The sequence below is a fragment of the Muscardinus avellanarius genome, assembly GCF_963383645.1.
Source record: "Muscardinus avellanarius genome assembly, chromosome: 1".
NCBI classification, from domain to species: domain Eukaryota; kingdom Metazoa; phylum Chordata; class Mammalia; order Rodentia; family Gliridae; genus Muscardinus; species Muscardinus avellanarius.
The window spans coordinates 112,194,999-112,217,021 of NC_137786.1; the positions used below are offsets into that span (position 1 = coordinate 112,194,999).

General features: G+C 48.6%; 1 protein-coding gene across 1 annotated transcript in view; it reads left to right on the forward strand.

Moving 5' to 3' along the window:
* The window catches only part of TGFBI (transforming growth factor beta induced), a gene marked incomplete at both ends in the record, with an annotated part of 36,825 nt that extends 25,703 nt beyond the window's left edge, over positions 1-11,122 (forward strand). The window contains 10 exons of the mRNA XM_080698306.1: positions 558-770; positions 1,440-1,577; positions 2,169-2,314; positions 3,308-3,444; positions 4,467-4,597; positions 7,186-7,310; positions 8,409-8,511; positions 9,203-9,282; positions 10,583-10,607; positions 11,082-11,122. Of these exons, the coding sequence (XP_080554432.1) occupies positions 558-770; positions 1,440-1,577; positions 2,169-2,314; positions 3,308-3,444; positions 4,467-4,597; positions 7,186-7,310; positions 8,409-8,511; positions 9,203-9,282; positions 10,583-10,607; positions 11,082-11,122 (1,139 nt within the window). The remainder of the gene's footprint in view (positions 1-557; positions 771-1,439; positions 1,578-2,168; positions 2,315-3,307; positions 3,445-4,466; positions 4,598-7,185; positions 7,311-8,408; positions 8,512-9,202; positions 9,283-10,582; positions 10,608-11,081) is intronic.
* Positions 11,123-22,023: the final 10,901 nt, after the last annotated feature.

The following is a 22,023-nucleotide window of genomic DNA, read 5'->3' on the forward strand; positions in this document are numbered from 1 at the left end:
CAGTGTTCTGCAAAGATCCTGAGACCCAGTAGACTTTGAGATAAAATGAACATAAATCAGACAAATAAAATGTACAAATAATTCAGAGATATTCTTTTCTGCAATTTTCATCTTTTCTTGACACATTTTATATTTTTATAAAGGTCAGTAGATTAAAAACTTCCATAGTAGGCTCACCTGGATTTATCTTTTCTCCCTAAAGTTCTGGTCCTAATAGGGACTTCACCCTGGAGTTGAGCTGTCCTAAGCTTACGCTGACATTTTTGAGCATTTACTCTATTGTCAGGCAGTGGACAGTGCTTTACATCCCAGATTTTGTCACCCTAGGAAGCAAGTGCTATTTTCATCTCCACTTGACTGATGAAGAAGATGAGACTCCGGGGGCTAAATGGCCTGCCCAGTGGCCACTGCTAGTGGCTTTGGAGTTCAAACTCAGGCGATCTCAGTGCACAGCCACAGCGATTTTAGAGGGTGGCAGGGAGGGGGAGAGGAATGGGCCCTGTGGTGCCGCAGCCTCACCTAAAGGTCCTTACCTGTCCTGCTCCTCTGTGTCCCAGACCTGCTGAACAACCACATCCTGAAGTCGGCCATGTGTGCTGAGGCCATTGTTGCAGGGATGTCCATGGAGACTCTGGGGGGCACCACCCTGGAGGTGGGCTGCAGCGGGGACATGCTCACCATCAATGGCAAGGCCATTATCTCCAACAAAGACATCCTGGCCACCAACGGTGTGATCCACTACATCGATGAGCTGCTCATCCCGGATTCGGGTGAGTTGGGTCTTGGGGACCTTGGTCTTGCCCAGTCCGCCCAGCCTCAGGTGTGGCAGGGGATTCAGGGATCATTTAGACCCCTCTTTTGTCTGGACTCTGCTCATATCGACCAGAAACTGGCAAGTTCTGTCCAGATTGTGAAGTCTTGCGCTTTATGCATGGAAGTCTGGACATTCTCTTGGGGGCATTGGGGACCCATTGAAAGTACTGAGGGGAGGGAGAGACACAGTCCCAGATGCCTTTTAGAAGATCCACCTCCTGTGGTTGGGCACAGAAGGGCATTTGCTGACCTCTGAGCATTGCTCCTAAATAGCACCCAAGCCATCCTAGAGTCACTGGCCCAGCCAGGCGAATGGATGTGGTCGCATTTTGTTCAGCCCATGAGTGAAGGGATCTTTCTCATAGAAAACTTTTTCCATAGGAGTGGTTGTGGGCCACTGCACAGGCAGTGTGGCCTTCTCCCCAGCATCAGGCCCTGCACAAGTCACCCCAGGACCTGGGATGGCTGCCCTCTATGGACCTGATGCTCACCTCGCTTTCCCTCTGGTTACGAGGTTGTTGACTCACACGATGACATTCCTGATGATGCGTGTCATACTCTGGGTGGACAGATGATAAGCGCAAACAGCACTGTTAACTTTTGAACCCACTTTTTCCTTCCTGCAGCCAAGACACTGTTTGAGTTGGCTGTGGAGTCTGACGTTTCCACGGCCACTGACCTTTTCAGACAAGCTGGCCTCAGCACGCATCTCTCCGGAAATGAGCGGTTGACCCTCCTGGCCCCCCTGAATTCTGTATTCAAAGGTAACATGGGAAAGCACCCCTGCTAATCTGTCCCTGGGGGCAGTCACCCACCCCATCACCTCCAGAATACTACTTCCAATTTCCAGCATCCATAGACTGTCAGACCTCCACCCAGCTCCACCCAAAGCGGACGAGGCTCCGGCAGAAACTTCAGAGTTTCTCTTGTTTCATCTGGCAGAGCTGAGAACACATGTGGGCACCTGTTCCTCAGAACTCAAGACTTTGTATCTGCTGGGAGAACAGAGAACATCCCCTTGCCTTTTGTTTCTGCAGGGTCAGCGCCAATGTATAGGCAGGAGGTCAGCGTGAGGATACGGCTTAGCTGCAGCCATGGGGAAGCCAGGAAAGGCGACAAGTTGTGCGCATGCCTTCCCCTTCCCTCTTCAGGCTAAACTCCAAATACACTCAATTATTTGTACATTTTTTCTTTGGAAGATGCCAAATGTTAAGGAATATTGGCAGCCTTGTCTGATTTCTCAATCTCTAATTCCAAATTCAAAGAGGGATGGGCTTTTCTCTGTATTTATCTCTCATCACTCTCTCCATCCCAGGAGTCTGTCTCTTTGGACCTAACTACACCTTCTTTTGCAGATGGAGCCCCTCACATTGATGCCCAAATGAAGAATTTGCTGCTAAACCACATAGTTAAAGACCAGGTGGCCTCCAAGTATTTGTACCATGGACAGACCCTGGACACACTAGGTGGCAAAAAACTGAGAGTTTTTGTCTATCGGAATGTGAGTTCTAAACCCTAAATCATGCTCTTTCTTTGACTCACCTCTAAGAAATGGAAGTGTAACAAATAAAGCGTTCTCAATAAGCAGGAGCTTTAATGAGAACTGGTTTATAATAAGCAAGGGAGTCATTTCTGAAAGCATATATGATATTAAATGAGATCCTGAGGAAGGATCAAAATCTCTTTTTTCTGGGGGCCTTAAAGAATAAACCACATACCTGTCTGACCGGAGTTGTGAGGCATTAAAGCCCCCTGGACTAACACATGAATGAACACAAGGGAGGAAGGATAAAGGTCTGATTCCTGCCAGCTGTAGTAGTGCATGCCTGTAACCCCCATACTTGGGAGGCTGAGACAGGAGGGTCGCAGGTTTGAAGAGAGCCTCAGGAAGTAGTGAGACTCTCATCAATCTAGCGAGAGTATATGTGTGTGTGTGTGTGTGTGTGTGTGTGTGTGTGTGTATACACACACATACATACATATGGCTGGGGATGTAGCTTGGAGGTAGAATGCCCCTGGGTTCAATCCCCAATATAAAAAACATGTTCGGAATCCTTAGCTCATGTAAAGGGAACAAAAGCACAACCCTCCTGGGCCCAACAGGTTTCCTTCTTCTCTTCTTCTAACCCCACAACTATATTGCTCCTGGCTGGGGACCAACCATCACCATTTGAGTAAAGATGGCTGTTATCTGTCAAATAAGTCAGTGGCCTTGATCTTTTTATATGATCACGTCAATGGACCTCATGACAACTGACATTCTCATCATGGGGCTTCTGCTTAACTTTACTGGAGCCTTTATAGCCATTCTTTCTTTGAAGAAGACAAACTTGTATTGCTTTCTTTCCTGGAGAAAATACAACATCTTGTCACAGTCTTTATCACCCTCCCCAGTATATATTGCATGGGAATATCCCACCGTCCTGCTTGAACAAATAGAAATCCCTATTTGTGTGGATAAGCAGCCTCCCTTTCTCTACCTTCTCCTGTGCAGAGCCTGTGCATTGAAAACAGCTGCATTGCTGCCCACGACAAGAGGGGCCGGTATGGGACCCTGTTCACCATGGACCGGATGCTCACCCCTCCAATGGGGACCGTCATGGACATCTTGAAGGGAGACAATCGCTTTAGGTAACTGTCTCATACCGGGCTGGGACTCTTGTCAAGCGGTCATGCTGGGAAGGATGCTGCACCTCAGATTTCAGCTTCCCCAGAGGTTCAACTCACAGTTCAACTGCTAGGGGTGCAGAGGTTTGATTGTCCAGGTTTGGGGTAGGAAAAGGAAGAGGGTGATCTTGAAATCTTGTGTGTGTGTGTGTGTGTGTGTGTGTGTGTGTGTGTGTTACTGGAGATAGGACCCAAGTGTCTCCTACCTCTGGGCCCCAGCCCTATTTTATCTTTTATTTGGAAACGGGGTCTTGCCTGATAGCCTCACTAAGTTGCTGAAGCTGACTTCAAACCTGTGATCCTCCTGTCTCAGCCTCCCAAGTACTGGGATTACAGGCATGCACCACTACACCCAGCTTAAAATCTTAAATTGAGAAGAAAGGTTAGTTCAGGAGTGTAATCCTCATATCCACAGGAAGTGGTGAGGGCTACATTTTTTATTACTCAACTGCAAGGGAAACGTCACCCACTGAGCCTAGAGCACGTGACTTGAGAGTGAGGTGAGTGTCTCACTCTGTTCGGAGTCCACTCATTGGCAACTGAATCCCCATGTCAGTTTGTTTTCTCACCGTGATCTCTCCATTTCCAACCAGCACCGCTGGGTGAAGATCATGTTGGGTGTTTTTTATATCACTGACCTCAGCTACCGGCCCACAGACCTGGGAGGCCACATCTCTCTTCCCCCCCCAGAATCCCATACCAGGGCCCAGTGGCCCAGCCAGTCTCGGATCAGCCATCTCTCCCCTTTCTTCTCCCTCCATCCTCCTCTGGGCCCTGACATCTGCCCATTTAGCCAAGCGTGGCATTTATGCTGAGTGGAGAGAAGATGCAAACTGGGAGAGTTCCCTCTGTGCACAAGGAGGGCATGAAAATGAGTAAGATTCCAGTGACCCTGGGCGCACAACCCCAGTGGTGAATATTTAAGAACAGTGCCCTCTAGTCTTCCCCTCACGGGTGGGTGGCATTTTCTTTGTGTGTATCCACAGCATGCTGGTAGCTGCCATCCAGTCTGCAGGACTGACAGAGACACTTAACCGAGAAGGAGTCTACACAGTCTTCGCTCCCACGAACGAAGCTTTCCAAGCCATGCCTCCAGGAGAACTGAACAAACTCTTGGGTAAAGGCCAACTTAAATGCATATTGCCTCTTTTCTTTTTCTCTTTTCCTTTATTTTCTTTTTATTTATTGTACTGGGGATTGAACCCAGGAGCATTCTATCTACAAACTACACCCCCAACCCTTTTTATTTTAGTTTTGAAACAGGGTTTCACTAAATTGCTGAGGCTGCCTTCAAATCTGTGGCACTCCAGTCTCATCCTCACGAGGCCTGGGATCCATCAGGGCCCAACAGGAAACAGCTGGCATGTTACAAATGGTCAGCTCAAAGAGATTTAATGATGTGGCCATTTGTAGAATGGGTGGCACAAAGAGAAGCAGCAAAGGCTGATGCCATCCCAGGCTAGCCCTTTACCCCAGGCCGGGGCTAGGGGGAGGGCAGGAACTGGGAGAGCGTGCACCTAGGACAGAGAGCACAGAGGAGCCACAGCCACTGGCAGCCTCAGTTGGAGAGGGCCGCTAAGGTCCCCAGCCCCCTCTCCTCCCACAGTCCAGATGCCTGCTGGGCCTCCTGCTCCTGATTATAGGAGGGTGAAGGAGCCAGGAGGATCCTACTCATAGCAGCCTGGGGCCCTTAACCAGACAGACACAGGTAGACAGGAACTGAGGGGGCAGAGGGACCAGCCCAGTCACACAGGCGTGTTTCCCGCTATGGACCTGTGAGAAGAGTGATCATGTAGTCAGTTACACGAATTAAATGATCCCACGATAAAAGCTTTCCCAAGAGGTTAGCCATGGCCCTGTGACATTTGGTTAAGGATGTGCAGAAGGCAGTGTAGTAGCTTGGACTCTGGATTATCTGGAAGCAGGTTCAAGTCCTGGCTCTGGGATTTACCAGGTAAGTGAGCTCTGGCAAATTCCTTCACCTCTCTGAGCCTGAGTTTTCTTATTGTAAACATAGGGTGGCAAGAGTCCCCTCTGCAGTGTGCTGAGGCCCCAGTGGGATGTTGCATGCTGTTTTGGGCCCATAGCTGGGTGGACAGGAAAAGCTTGGGGCTGTGGCCTTCAGGTCTGTTGAATGTCGGTGAGAGGGAACTTCCACCATCATGGAAAGGGGTCTGAGGAGAAGATGAAGACCAGAAGGGGCCTTAGCCAACCTTCCTCCAGGCACGCCCATTTACACCTCCTTTCCTGTGGGAGAAGAGAAGCTCAGGTTGCAGTCAGCTTTGAGCTAAGATTGTGTCCTGTTTAATTTTTTTATTGCTAAATGAATGCTTGTGTCTGCAAAGCTGACGTGTGTTCCTGAGAAGAGGGGAGAAGTTCACACTGAACATAAACTTTCCATCCTCTCTCGGCCTGCGAGAATGGGCCCGTCCCCAGGTGGCCTGAGCCTGCTCCACTTCCCCCCACCCCTATTTTCAATTGTGTGGATAGAGGGGGAGAGTGGAGAAAGCTTCCCAAACACAGGCCCCAGGCCTGCGGGCAGGGTAGCTGGGGCAGCCCTGGTGGGTGGAAGGTGGTCCAGCTCCTTCTGGAAAGGAGGAGGCCCGGCATCTGGAGCTGGCTTGGTTCTGCACCTTCACGCAGTATTTTTATGTAAAGAGAACTCTTCTCAGCTCTAACTACAGATGCTGGAAAGACACTACTGTGGGTTTATTAATAACCAAATGCTTTAGAACTTGCTGGGCACCATGGTGCACACCTGTAATGTTAGTTACGGGGGAGACTGAAGCAAGAGGATCACAAGTTTAAGGCCAGCCTGGACAACCTTGGGAGACCCTGTCTCAATGTAAAATTTAAAAAGGGCTGGAGATATAGCTCAGAAGTAGAATGCTCCTATGTTCAAGTCCTAGTACCACATTTTGAAAAAAGCTTTAAAATTTCTTCTGTTCTCAGCCTCAAGAGACTGGGGATTGCTGTCCATAAGGCCTGGGGAAATGAGCCACTGGCTGGCAATGTGAGCTTCAGAGATGAGAGAACAGCTGGCAGCTTTAGGGACAGCCTCTCACACTTAATTTGGGAAAGGCCTGAGCACTATTACGAGCAGTTGGTGGAGAAATTGATGTGGGCTGGAAGGAATGCCGAGCCGTGCATCAGAGGAAGGCTGCGGAGGGAATACCCTGGGCCCTGACCTCACGGGCTCCGTGGCGCCTCCAGACTGCAGCTGGTGACTCTTTTAAGTTCTCACTTCAGGAAACAGCCCTCTCAAACAGAATATGCATTGGAGGGCAGAATGAATAAATATTTCACTACTGTGTTATGACCGGCCAGAGCCACACTGAGGATGAAGCGTCCCAGATGCCAGTCCTGGAAAGGTCTCTGGCTTTCAAGCAAATATTTAGCTCATGGAAACATGAGTCATACTCATGAAGGAGTATGGATTAACTCCTTCTTGGCAGTCCGGGAGCCCAGCATCACAGAGAACCAGTGCTTCATCCAGCACTCCTTTGCCTGCAGGCCCCTCCTGTCTGCCAACCATAGGTAGACAATGGATCATAGGGCTGATCATTATGTCAGTGCTCACGAGTGCTTATTACCAGAACATTCATCTCTGGAGTAACCACTTGCATCATCTCCTCTAGGTTCCCTTGATTTCACCAGTTATCAACCTTAGAATTAAATCTGCCTCCTTTTCCCACAAACCTGCAGGAAATGCCAAGGAACTTGCCAACATCCTGAAATACCACATTGGTGATGAAATCCTGGTTAGTGGAGGCATTGGGGCCTTGGTGAGGCTGAAATCCCTTCAAGGAGATAAGCTGGAAGTCAGCTCGGTGAGTGCCATCAAGCCCAAAGGCAGCCATTCCCTGGCTGCAGGGTTCCAGGGCACACCTCTCTACAGTGACCTCAAATACACACAGCCATTAATCTCTGAGTGTATTCTGCCCAAAGAGAGAAAAGAAAGTCATTGGGGAAATCAAATGAGATTATAGTTAGACATGAGTAAGAACTTCCAGATTTGCAGAGGAATAAAGTATCTGATTTGACATCTGGGAAAGGCTCTCTAGAGAGATGTTGGGTAATTACATATGTAGCTTCAGAGATCAGTCCCCTATCCTCTCCCCACCTCACTCCCCTAATCCAGAGGTCTCACTGAGCTACTCCACGTACTGGACCATCCCAGAGGCTTGGTCAGTACCGATGTCTCCTCTGTAAGCATTCCCTTGCTCTGAATGCTGATAGTACATTTGTACTGTGGAGCTGTGCTCAGAGCACCCCTGCCTTGGGAAGAGAGAACAGCCAGCCAGCCCAGCTCCCCGCTGGCTGCACTGGCCCCTGTGCAGGCACCACTCTAGTGTCTCCTTTTTCCTGCGCTCTGTCACCCTTCTCACCATTTGTCTCAGGAGCATGAGGAAAGGTGTAGGGAGGTAGGGATGGCAGAGACCCGTTTGACGTCTGCAGGTCAGTCCTGAATCTCTTAGTACTTAGTTTCAGGAGTTGGGGTCCTGTCTATCACAGGCACATGGGCAATTCAGGCAGATTTATCCTGGACAGGACTCCTGTGAAAAAAATCTTAGGGCAAACAAAAGGCCTGGCTTCTATTCCCAGCTACCCACCCATGTAGCTTAAAGGAGGCACTTTGCCTCTCTTGAGTTTCAGTCTCCACTTCTGTTAAGTGAGACAATAAGACCTCCCTCCTTAGCATGCACTGCTGTGGGCACCAAGTGGGTGATGCAGAAGAGCATTTTGTAAGTTGAGATGTGCGTGTGCGGTATCCATGCCAGGGACTGGAGGGCTGTGAGGATGAGCTGTCTCACTCACTGGAGCTTCCCAGTACAGACACAGGGCCTGGCGCAGGTGCATGTGCAATAAATGTTTCTGAATGGATAAATATCCTCTAGTTTTGCAGTCATTGCATCTTTTTCTCTTAGAAAAACAACGTAGTGAATGTCAACAAGGAACCTGTTGCTGAAGCTGACATCATGGCCACCAATGGGGTGGTCTACGCCATCACCAGCGTTCTGCAGCCTCCAGGTGGGTGACGCCCTAACATGACACATCCTTCAACTCTGCAGAGAAACTGTTCTAAGAAAAGATCAGAATAACATGATATCATGACCTTCACACAGTGCCTTCTTGATGGCCTCCCTGTGACCCACTGCCAAGTGAATTGGGAACTATGGAGGGGGGTTGTGGTGGTGGTGGTGGTGGTGGTGGTACTGGGGATTTAATCCAGGAGGACTTGGCTACTTGGCTATACTCCAGCCCTTTTTTAAAAATTTTTGAAATAGGGTCTCTCTAAGTTGCCACAGCTGGCCTTCAGAGTGCTAAGATTACAGGTATGCACCACTGTGCCCAGCTCAGGGATTGTGGTTTTGAATATACCTCGGACACATTTCTTCTTGCTGAATTACCCACCGTTTTAGCCTTGTTCACACAGGGCCAGTTGTTCTTTGGCATGTGAATGCTGGGTGTGGGGTTCCCAACACTCCTCTCCCAGGACAGTTGGACTTCAGTCCTGCCTCTCTCCTCTGTGGATTCACCTTTCTTTGAGTTTTCTCCCCATGGGCTGAACTTCACCATGAGTTATGAAAGGTTACAGCAGAAAAATTAATTTAGAAAGATCAGCCAAAAAGCCCAACAGTGCCTCTCCACCATGGCTGGGAGGAACGCCATGCTAACGGCTTCTCTCTCTTACCAACACTGCATTTTCTTTCTTCTCCAGCCAATAGACCTCAGGAACGAGGGGATGAGCTTGCAGACTCTGCTCGTGAAATCTTCAAGCAGGCATCTGCATTCTCCAGGGTAAGGTGTCTGTGTCCAGCTCGAGCAGCTTTGGAACCTCTGCTTGGGTCCATGCAAGGGCTCTGCAGCCACATCCTTCTTGGTTGCTCTCCCAGGGCTCTTACAAAACTTCTCCCCACTCCAACTGACACAGATTCAGCTGAGCCAATATGAAAGTTTGTAAAAGGCACCAAGGCAGCTCTTGCTTTCATTGTGGGCCAAAATCCAGGCCTTCTCAGAGGCCACTAAGCCTCAGGTCAACAGGAAGCCACTGTTAGTGAGAATGGCTCTGGAATCCATCTGGCCAAGCAGAGTAGCCCATCCTGAGTTCGCCTGGTGTGGCCTGGCCAGCCCTGAGTCTGGGCCTCCAAGTTGCCTTTCCCTTTTCCATGGGGCTTGCCTATCCTGGGTGATTCTGGGGCTCTCTCAGGTAGTGTGTGGATCCTGGATGAGGGCTGTGGAGCTGCTCCCTGCCTCAGTCCCACCCCTATCAGAACCCTTCTGACTTACTGAGATTTCCTTTCCTGCTCCCCCTTCCACCCAGAGCACAGGCTCCTTTCCTGCTGCTGGCCAGACGGAGCCCATGTGTTTCACTCAGCATTCTCACTGCCAGGACCCAAAATACCTGATGACCACAGCTTAGAGGAGGAATATTTATTTGCTCACAGTTCTGGAGGTTTCAGTCCGTGTTAGGCCTGGTCACATCTGCAGAGCTCATGTCATGGCAATCAGAAGCAGAGAGAGAGAACATGATGGGAAGGACTCTGTCCTCATGTCATGGAGGCCAGAAGCAGAGCAAGAGAGCAAGGGTTGGGGGCAAGAAACATGTATAGTCCCCAAAGCTACTCAGCAACAAAGCCCTGCCTCCAACATGGCTGCCTTGTCTATGACACGGGAACACCAAGGGAGCATGGGACACCTTACAGAATGCTTGCACCACAAGAAAAGAGCTGTGGCTAGTGGTGAACCCAGAGGCCTGGAGCTCCACCACAGCACTTCAGTCTTGAATAGGGATGCCTCCTTAGTGCCCTCAAGAAGGGTTCTAGGACCTGAACTCCTGTACCTGGGAGCCAACACCCCTCCCCAGTTCCAGGCTCTGGTCTTGGTGGGAAAGCCTGGCTTGGGGGTCTCCCAGGAGTGTCCACTTCTGGCCCTGCTCAAGAGGGGCTTCCCTGGGGCCTATCAGTTTCCTTTTTTTCTTCTTCACCCCAGTGTGTTTTCTAAGTGGGGATGGCAACAGGTGAAGCCACTCCATAAGCAGGTACAAGTATAATTTTCATGAGAAAACATGACACCATGTGTATGTGTGTTTATTTTCCAGGCTTCCCAGAGGTCTGTGCGACTAGGTAAGTCTGATCTGGGTTGGCAGTCCTGACAGCCCAGCCTGGGCCATACCCCGAGCAGTCCAGTCCTACCATCTGTGTTCAGATAAGAACACCCTGATGCATTAAGGCAGGCTGGCCGTGAGGATCAGACATGACAACCCAATTCCCTTCTCTGTAAGCCGTTGATCATAAGAGTGATAGCCTTTTTAGGGCTGGTGTGAGCTTTGGTTTGGGGACTCAGGGATACCACACAGGATCTTGGCAGGAGCCCATGGTCGGGATGTGGTTCCAAGCAGACTGACGTAGAAAACCCTGGAACATCAAATATCGAATAAACTATTTGGGTTGGTTTCACAAACCGAAAAAGCACCTGCTATGTTCCGGAGAGCATGGCAGAAGGAGGCTGCCTGGCCCAGGTCCTCAAGATCTTCTAGGGCCCCAGATGGACATGGGGAAGTCTGCATCTTTTTAACCTTCTGAACTTCTCTCTTTCAGCCCCTGTCTATCAGAAATTATTAGAGAGGATGAAGCATTAGCATGAAGGTCCACAGGAGGAATGCACCTCAGCAGCTTCCAACCAATTTCTCACAGTTTGCCAAAGAGACTGTTTGAATGTTTTTGAAACAAAGTATCACACTTCAAAATATGTGGGCTGCACCATAATAAGATCTGAGCCTTGGGCAGGTGGTGGGAGGGGGTACCTGTGATTTTAATTTTTCTTCCCCCTTAAAATGGTTGTGGACACAAGGCAGGCAGAGATCTGGGTGTCTTTACCTAATATTCACTTCCAAAAAGGACCTATCCCAAACATGGAATTTTTGGCCTATGCCAAGTGCCTGGAAAAGGGAGCTGCAGCATTGAGGAGCTCACCAAATATGAATGAAGCGATCCAGTGTTCTGGGAAGCCCTGGCAAGGTTTTATAAAGCTCTTGCACAGCTGGAGAAATGGCATCATTATAAGCTATGAGTTGAACTGGTTCTGTCAAATGTGTCTTGCATCTGCACTTGGCTTGGATACTTCTATGTGGTCTTGTCCAAGTAGAAAAGAAAGGGTATGTAGACTATGTAGAGCCCATATTTCCTGAGTGTGACAGAGCCATGTTGTTATTGTAATAATAAAACCAACAAATTGTATGTCCTGTGTGGACAGGACCGCAAGCTGACCTGGGTTTGGGGGAACAAGTTCTGATTCTTGGGGCTGCCATGCCCCTCAATACCTCAGGTCCACCCAGGAGCAGCTCAGCAAGAATCCCTGAGGGATAACCTCTGGGAGAGTCCAGCAGCTGGCCTCAGATGCCCGGAGAGCTCGTGGGGGTTTGGACCTAAGTCTGTGTTAAATCTGTTTTCAGAAACAGCCCTGTGGTTCGAGTGTCAGGCTCCCTTTATTTACTCTTATTACTCTTATTTACTCTTATTACTCTGAAGCATGTTCCCTCTGATACTGTCATCCCAGTTTTGTGCTGGACTTTTGACTCCTTAGCTTCAACCTGTGAAGTAGTTTCTGGTATAGTCCCATTACACAGAGGAAGACTGAGGCTCTGGAAAGGGACAGCCACTGGCAATGCAGGAAACAGCCACGCTGGGGTTGGAGGCTGGGACCCCTGGCTCCCAGAGACCACTGTTTGCCTGCAAAAAAGTCTAGGCTTTCCAGGCCCTACCCCCGGTGCCAACCCATATCCCAGCCCCTTCCCCATCTCTGTTATCCTCAGCCCTTGGAGAGCCACTAGCTGTGGGTCATTGCTTTCCATCTGTGTAGCTTGACTAGTCATTTAGCTTCTCAGGGCCTTCTCTGTAACAGTGAGATGACCGCCACACCTGCTTCCTGGATCCCTCACGTGCTGAAACAAGATGCTCCCCATAGAGCGCGAGTCCTTAGTGTTACCTTGCCCTCTGGGGTATCCAGGGTCGCTGTGGCTGCCTTTTTTGTCTTTCCCACTTTGCTTTAGAATGGGGCAGTCCTGCCTGTTCTCTCCCCATTCTTCAAGGCTGATTCAATCCTGCAGGCAGAGCTCTCTGCAACTTACATACCCGAAACGCTGGGATTAGAGCAATAGATGTGGCCAACAGGGTTCCTCCCATAAACAGCTTCCAGCCCACGGAAAGACAGACATGACATCAATCCGTTAAAGTCACTCATCCATTCGCCCCACAAGTATCTGTTGAGAGCCAGCTATGTGCACCTCCACGTAAGGCCCTGGGCACAGACATGTCCTTGTTCTCACGAAAGTTTCCTTCAGATGGGAGGACAGTTGTCAGTCAACTAAGCACTGTAGGCCTGTATGCATGGGGACTCCAAAAGACAGCAACACAGTTCTGTGACAGAATGAAGGAGCCTGAGGAGTGAAGGCTACAGCCAGGTCCACCTGGGAGCAGCTGGGGTGGGAGGGGATGAGAGGTGACTGGGGACGGGAGGGGAGAGAGAGTGCAGGGAGACATGTCCTGAGAGCAGCCCCATTGCTGCCCCACTCATCCTGCTGCACAGACAGTCACACCAGCTTGGGTAGCCATGATGGCCTTGCTCAAGCTGGGTATCACGCATTGCTCTGAGCACCCAAAGTACACAGGCCTGGGCTTTACCAAGACGTCAGCAGAACCCAAAGAGATGACTAGCATAACTTATAAAAGTCCTTAGAGTATTTAAAATAAAAAGTCACAGGATACCATACCTGTAAAAATGCCAAATACTGAAAGTGTATTGAAGACCCTCCCACTTCTTTCTCCCTCTGGTCTTTGGCACCCCCCACCTTTGTCCCAGCTCTTCCAATAGAGGGGGGTGGGCTCTGCCTTTTCTCTGTACTGTCATGTGGTAGAGAGCCTTGCACAGCCTCCACCCCATAGCCAAAGAGGCTCCAGTTCCACCCCTCACCATTCCATGGAGATCCGGGCACTGCCATCTGTAGGATAACTCTTAGGGCTCAGGGGCCAGCTCCCAGATCTCCAGGAGTGGGTGAGTGGGTGGGGGGCACCTGTCCCACCCGAAGGCCAGAGGCAGCCAGGCCAAGTGGGAAAGAGGCTGCCCAGTCTGTGGGGCCCTGGTGAGAGGAGGGCAAAGTGAAGGGGCTCTGCTTTTGCTGATGCCCCTCTAGGACTACAGGGCTCTCTGGGATCCTGGGGACTGCAAAGGCCCTCAGCACTGGGCCTGGAGACCACTCCAGGTTGGTGCAGGCCTCCTCTGCCTGGTGCGAGGGCAGCCAGAGAGGCCCACAAGTGTCGCCCTGTTATTCCTTCTCCCAGTGCTGTGGACTAGGGAAGTATTGTGAGGACTTTCATTTTACAGCTGCAGAAATGGGGCTCAGAGTGGCAGTGTGCCAGGCCATAGAAGAGGAAGAGGCTGAACACAGCCCTAACCTGTGTGAATCCTGGACCATGGCTTGTTAATATGATGCTGGAGGCCTGGGCTGGGAAAGCAGCCACAACCATGGATGCCCCAGAAAGTCATGGCTGTCAGAAAAGAAGAGGGAGGAAAACACTTTTTTGTTGGAACCATGATTCAACACTATGCTTTTGAGGAGCTGCCTGGAATATCGTGTTCAGAACTCCTCTGAAGCCAGGAGAGCCAGCCATGGAATGAGGGATGGGCCCAATGCCCGTCCAGAGAAGTCAAATGGGGCCATCTTTGGCCATCCCTGCCTGGCAAGGGAAGAAACACTTCCATTCCAGAGGACCAGAAAGCCAGTCAGAAACTAAATCAAGAGTGGGGAGCCTGGATCCTTCCTCCACACATGTACACACACACACACACACACACACACACACCCTCATACTCACATACATGCACACTTACATATGTGTACACATCCCTTCACGGGCCTAAGATACTCATGGCAGAGCCTCAGCATAGACAACGTACGCTCCAACCCCCATCTGGGACTGGGGAGGAAGGCAGATGCTGAGGAAGCGTTGGGGGAGGCTCCAGAGCAAGATCCAGCCACCTGGAACTCACCATCAGCGGGAGAGGTGGCAGAGTTTATACTGAGCCCTGAAGGATGAGGACAGTGGCGAAGAGAATTTGGACTGAAGAGGAATGTCAAAGTCCCTGAGGCAAGCACATGAGTCCTATGCAGTTACAGGGGAGAGAATAGAGAAAATCCTCCTGGTGGAGAGGTGCCAGACCATGCTGGGACAACATTCTCCTTAGGACAATGAGAAGCCACTGGAGGGTTTTATTTGAGGAGAAGGATGTGCCTCACACACAGCAAATATTCAGATGATACTAACCATCAGCCACAGTGGCACACACCTATAACATAACACCAGTGCTTGAAGGGCAGGTTCGAGGCCAGCCTCAGCAACTTAGTAAGACCCTGTCTCAAAATTAAAAAGCCAGGCATGGTGGTGCACACTTGTAATCCCAGCATTCGGGAGGCTGAGACCTGGAGGATCATGGTTCCCGGATAGCCTCAGCTACTTAGTGAGGTCCTCTGCAACTCAATGAGACCCGGTTTCAAAATAAAGAATAAGAAATAGGGCAGGGGGTGTGGCTTAGAGGTCAAATGCCCCTGGGTTCCATCCCCAGACCCACAAAAAAATAAATAAAAAGGGCTTTGCTTTAGATATGGCTCAGTGGTAAAGCACCCTGTGTTCTACCCCCAGTACTAACCCAAAGCCTAATTCCTGGAGAACAGGGGGTCTCTTGACTCACAGGCCCTCCCTGCTCCCTGAAAATGGAGGCAGAGACTCCCCAGACACTTGAAGTATCTTTCCAGAGGGGAAATATCTGGGTGCAAGGAGAAAGGCCTGCTTCACCCCAAGCAGAACCGGCCACTTCCTCTTGAGCCGGTGACCCCACCTCTCACCCATTTGAAGAGGAAGTTTCACACTCACAGAGTTTTCCCTATTCCCAGCATGCTCTTCCCTCAGTTCTAGGAGAAGGAGCAAGGTCTGAGACTTGGGACTAGTAAAGATGGGGGGAAAGATTTCTGATTAAATGTCCTTATTTGGCGGAAATGAGTTTTTGAGTGAACAGATGGAAAACTACTCTCCTTCCCTGTCAGTGGCCCAGTGGGCCCCCAGAGCTCCGTGGCAACAGCCCATAAATAATTCAAATTGAGGAAGCTCTGCAGAAGGCTTTTCCTGATGACAGCTCTCAGTCGGCTTCTGGAATAGGAGGGTGAGGACAAAGTCCTGCTGTGGGCAGTTTCCAGCCAGCTTTGGAGTGGAGAAGGCTTAGTCACACCCCTGATGGGGGAGGGGAGATAACGAGGATGAGGGATTAGTACCTCAGAGTGCTTGGTTCCTCGGTCCTCCAGGCACAACTCCTCAGAACCGACCTGAGAGCTAAGGACAAACAGGGTCTCAGAACTGCCCAGGTGTAGCCTCAAATGCCAGGCCTGCTGGGTGTGATGGTGCATGCCACTGGTTATCCCAGTACTTGGGAGGTTGAGACAAGAGGATTGCAGGTTTGAGGCCAACCTTAGCAACTTAGCAAGAGCCCAGTTCAAAATAAAAGGGTTTCAGCTGGGAGGTAGAATGCCTCTGGGCTCAATTCCCAGCATCAAAATAAAAATTAAAAACATTTTTGTCATATTTCTAATCAGACTTTTTTTTTGGGAGGGGGGAGAACTGGGGGTTATACTCAGGAGCATTCTATCTCTGGGCTATGCCTCCAGCCCTATTTTATTTTTCATTATGAAACAAAGTCTAAGAGTTGATGAGGGTCTCAAGTTTAGTAGATGAAGCTGGCCTCAAACCTGTGATCCTTCTGTCTCAGCCTCTCAAGTACTGGAATTATAGGTGTGTAACACTGTGCTCAGCTTCTACTTTTTATTTATTTTTTATTGGTGCATATTAATTCTACAGAATGGTAGGTTTTACTACAGCATATTTACACACATTCTTTCCAGACTTTTAACTTTAGAAAAAGTCATATTTGTGAATTTAATTTTATTTCCTGATGAGCTAACTATTTTCTTTTAACTAAACTGTGTGCGCGCGCGCGCGCGCGCGTGTGTGTGTGTGTGTGTGTGTGTGTGTGTGTGTGTGTGTGTGTGTTTTGCTGGGGATGGAACCCAGGGGCATTCTACTTCCAAGCTACACCCCAGCACTATTTTTTTATTCTTTATTTTGAGACAGGGTCTCACTGACTTGCAAAGGGCTTCACTAAGGAGCTGAGGTTGGCTGTGAACCCAGATCCTCCTGTCTCAGCTTCCTGAATGCTGGATTACAAGCGTGCACCACTACACCCGGCTTAACTGTTTTTTTGGTGTGTGTGTGTGTGTGTGTGTGTGTGTGTGTGTGTGGTACTGGGGGATGGAATCCAGAAGCTTTCTACCTCCCGGCTACACCCCAGCCCTACTTTATACTTTATTTGGAAACAGGGTCTCACTAAGTCATTGAGAGTCTCACTAAGTAGCTGAGGCTGGCTTCGAACCTGCGCGATCCTCCTGTCTCAGCCTTCCAAGCGCTAGGATTACAAGCGTGCGCCACCTCGCCCGGCTTTTAGCTACACTTTTTAATTCAATTTAAATTTTATTTATTCTAAGATGGGAATTCAGGGTTTTCCCTCTACACAGACATTTGGTACTAGAGATTGAACCCAAAGGAACTGCACTGAGTAACTTCCTCATCCCTTTTTATATTTTATTCAGAAACAGGGTCTCACTAAGTAGCCAGGCTGGCCTCCAGCGTGAGCCCCGGCCTCTGTGCTGGGGTTACAGGCTCTGGCATTCCAAGTCTTAATGATTCACCTCCAAGTTATTCTCCCACCACCAGACATGTATCAATTACTTTCTTATCCACTGTTATGCTTTATTTCTACTTATGTAACTCTATCTCCAGGCCATATTTCATTTCCCGTCCCTTTGATCTATATTGTCATGTTTATATCTGTAGCTCACCACTTAACTTGGTGTTAATTTAGTATCTTTTAGCACATCACAAAGTTAGATCTCTTTTCCTTTGAAGATGACTTTTTTATTTTTACAAATTAACACCTTCTCCTTGAAAAAGTTTTTTTCATGTAGAGGAACAGAAAGAAAAAGTTAAAAAATATCTACACGTCTACAGCAACATATGACAAGCTTTGTGAAATTATTCTAGCAGATACTTCCAGATTTGACTTTTGAGGAAAATGTGCGCATTCATACTATATTATGATCTTCCTTTATTACACATAAATTATTAATAGGTCTCAAAGTAAAAAATAAAACAGGCAACCAGGCACGGTAGCACGTGCCTGTAATCCCAGTACTTTGGAGGCCAAGACAGGAGGAGTGCAGGTTTAAGGCCAGTCTCAGCAACTTAGTGAGACTGTTTCAAATTTAAAAAATAAAAGGAGGGTAGGGTGTAACTCAAAAGTAGAATGCCCTGGCTTCAATTTTTCAGTGTCAAGTCAATTAATTAAAAATAAGATAACAAGCCGGGTGTGATGGCACACGCTTGTAATCCCAGCATTTAGGAGGCTGAGACTGGAAGATCACGGTTCATGGACAGCCTCAGCTACTTAGTGAGGCCCTCTGCTACTTAGTGAGACCCTGTTTCAAAATAAAGAATAAAAAATAGGTCAGGGGGTGTAGGTCAGAGGTCAAATGCCTCTGGGTTCCATCCCCAGACAGGAGGAGGAGGAGGAGGAGGAGGAGGAGGAGGAGGAGGAGGAGGAGGAGGAGGAGGAGGAGGAGGAGGAGGAGGAGGAGGAGGAGGAGGAGGAGGAGGAGGAGGAGGAGGAGGAGGAGGAGGAGGAGGAGGAGGAGGAGGAGGAGGAGGAGGAGGAGGAGGAGGAGGAGGAGGAGGAGGAGGAGGAGGATGGAATTGGTGGTAGGCAGAATTTTAAGGCAGCTTCCATGACTTTCAGCTGGGGATTTGCTTCCTTGAACAAGATTATCCAGGTGGGATCAATTCAGTCCCACGGCTCTTTAAAAGCAGCAATTTCCCTCCAGCTGGTGGTAGAAATGGCATTCTGTAGGAAGCCTGAGAAAGACTCCACGCAGAGTTCCTGGTTTGAAGCTGAGTGGGTAGAATCCCAGAGGGGGAGGGCAGCAGCTGGCTGATAGCCTTGGAGGAAATGGACACCTGAGACGTTTAATTACAATGAACTCCCTCCTGCCATCACCCTAAAGGGGCTTGGGAAGGAATTCCGTGGAGCCTCTGGTAGGAGCCCAGCTAGCGCTGTGGTTTCTGCCTGTGGACTATGGAGTGGAGAGCCCGCAGGGCCCACTCAGAAGCCTGACTACAGAACCGAGATAATGAATGGGTGTTGTTGGAAGCCACTGAGTTTGTGCTGACTTCTTAGGCAGCAATAGAAAACAAATAGACATTTTAATTAGTGAAAAATGAAAGTCTATTTATCATCTTTCTAGCCATGTTTTTAACATCAGAAAAATTATATTTGGGAATGACCTTATGAGTATAATTTCATTTTCTTCATTGAACCCTTACAGAGGCCTGAGTGGCCTTTGCTCCATGGAAAGCCTGGATCCTGGGCCAACATGTGGTCCCAGGCCCTGAGAGTGCCTACTGCACAGGTATGAGCCCTTCATCCAGGACTCAGGGTGATTCCTCAGCCCTAAAACTGTCCCAGCCCCACACAGACCTGCTGAGAACTGGGTGGAGCCGCTGGCTGTGGCCACATCCCACCCCACATCTGCCTTCCCAGGCTTCCTGCCTGGTGGCCAGCTGCAGACCAGTGACATCCACCCAAAGTGGGGTGACATTTCACTCACAAACGGCAGCTCCCATCAGCTGGAGCCCACAAGAGCTCACAGGGTCTTCTGGGCTATACGTGTCCACCTTTGCATCTGAAAACATTTAATCTTCAATTTTTTGCCCTGTGGCAGCCCAAGATGGCCCTGTGACTGGCTAGAAACAGATTAGGTCACCAGGGGCACTAGAGCTCTCGGGTCACACCCTTTGACACCAATATTAATAGGGTTGCCTCTCACTGAAGGCTTGGCTCGTACTCACATTCTTATTGCCTCATTTTTCTTGGTTTACAGAAGAGTAAACTGAGGCTCAGGGTGAGGTGGGGCGACCTTTGGGCATGCTTAGCTCTCCAGTTTACAGACTCCTGCCTCCTTTAGTTAAAAAGTGAACTAGTGTCTGTGTCTTAACAGGTGGTGGGGTAAGAATCAAATCGCTCTAATCTGCTGCTGTAATCTGCTGTGCTTACGCCCATTATTATGTCTATTTTGAGAGGCAAATTCACTAAAAACAATACCAAGAGTACCTGTTCCTTTTCTCTTGGTTCTGGAGGGACACCTGGATGTTTTATAGAACCCTTACCTTGGGTGTATTCAGTCGAGTCACCCCTCCATGCCAGTCTGGTATGGAGCTGTATCTATCCTCTGTATTTCTATCTTTTAATAAACTTCTTTGAATCTTCAAAAAAAAAAAAAAAAAAAAAGAAGAAGAAGAAGAACCCTTACCTTGTCAGACCTTAATAACCTAGGGGTATAAAAAGCTGTTAAAACTGATGTTGGGGGGAGCAGCATCTGCATAATTGCTGTTTGCCCACTGGCCTGTAGGTAAATGACCTCTTTAGCACTTTGGAGTCTGGCCTTTCTCTATGGGTCACCTCGCAACAAGAGAAGTTGAAGAACTGCTATATTCTGAGTGTCTATGTACCTTCAAAATTTCTATGTTGAACCCCTAATCCCCAATGTGTATTTGGAGGTGCTTAGGTCATGAGGGTGAAGCCTTAGTGAAGGGATTAGTGTGGATTAGAGACTGAGGAGGTGGAGCTCACCTATGATCCCAGTACTTGAGTGGCTGAGACAGAAGGATCAGAGGTCTGCAGCCAGCCTCACAACTTAGTGAGGCCCTCCACAACTTAGTGAGACCTTGTTTCAAAATAAATAAATAAATAAAATAGGCCTGATGTTATAGATCAGAGATAGAATGCCCCTGAGTCTAACCACCAGTACCAAAAAAGACCAGAAAACTTCTCCCCATGCCCCACCAAGCAAGGATACAACAAGAAAGCAACCATCTTCAAATTGATCTGTGGTAAAGGCACTCTTTACCACAGATCAATCATCTAGCACCAGGATCTTGGACTTCCTAGACTCTAGAACTGTAATCATTTTTTTGTTGTTGTTTAAAACACCCAAACACCTAGTCTGTGCTGTTTTAGTTATAGCAATATGAACAAGACAGCAATTTCCCCAAGAAGACATGTTAAATAAATGATTTATAAATGATTTATTTTGTTGTTTTTGTTTCTGTTTTTCAGTGCTAGAGAGTAAACCCAGGAATGCTCTACCACTGAGGCACACCCCAAGCCCTTTTTATTTTATTTTGGGACAGAGTCTCACTAAATTTCCCAGGTTAGCATGAACTTGGGATCCTCCCTGCCTCAGTCTTTCAAGTAGCCTGGACCAGATGCATGCACCACCAGCCTGCCTCTTGTCCCTTCTGCCACTACTTTGGGCAGCCAATGGATGTGTGCACTTGGCAACACACAAAAGTGTGACTCTCGATCCTGGCTGCGCATTAGACTCCTCTACAGAGGTTTTAAAATCTTAATGTCTGGACCTCAACTCCAGAAATTGAGTTTAGTTGTCTAATGGGAGCCCAGCGCTTACAAGGTTTTTATCAATCAGACCTGTTGTTTCCAGAATCCAAGGACAAGTTAGAAGGAGAAGATGAAGTCAGTTCATTCAGGCTAAAGGCGATGACGGATGACTTCCAGGTGCTGCTCCTTAGGTCTAAAACAGGATGTCATAAAAGCTGGCAGTTAAATATCTGCCCCTAGCCAGCCATGGCGGTGCATGCCTACAGTCACAGTACTTGGGAGGCTGAGACAGGAAAATCACAAGTTCGAGGCCAGCCTTAGCAACTTAGCAAGCACCTTAACAATTTACTGAGACTTGTTAAAAAAAAAAAAAATGGACCAGAGGTATAGCTCAGATGTAGAACTTCTTTGGGTTCCATCTCCAGTACCACCAAAAAAGAAAAAAAAAAAAGTCCCTGCTAATCTCTAAGTATCTTAGTTACTCTTGTCTCATTGCCTTCAGCCTTGAAGAGGAGGATTACAAGATTTAGGGGAAAAAAAACTCTTTAAAAGATTAATGTGTCTTTGTGTGCTTGGCATGGTGGTGCACACCAGTACACGGTGGTGCACACCTGTAATTCCAATACTTGGGAGGCTGAGACAAGAGGATCTCAGGTTTGAGATCTCAGCATCAATAATTCAGAGAGGTCTTAGAGCAACTTAGCAAGACCCTGTTTCAAAATAAAAAATAAAAAGGGCTGAGGATGCAGGTTGGAGGTAGAATGCCTCTACGTTCAATCTCTAGCACCAAAACACACACACACACACACACACACACACACACACACACACACACACACACCTGTCTGGGTGGCCAGTACTTTGACTCAGAGTTGAAGGTAGAAAGGCAGCAGATATAGAGTGAAAGCAGAGGTACAAAGCTTTCGTCTTACTTTTAGTCACCCCTTGGACATCTGCAGGTCCACGTGAAGAGTTAGTGCTTTTCAGCAG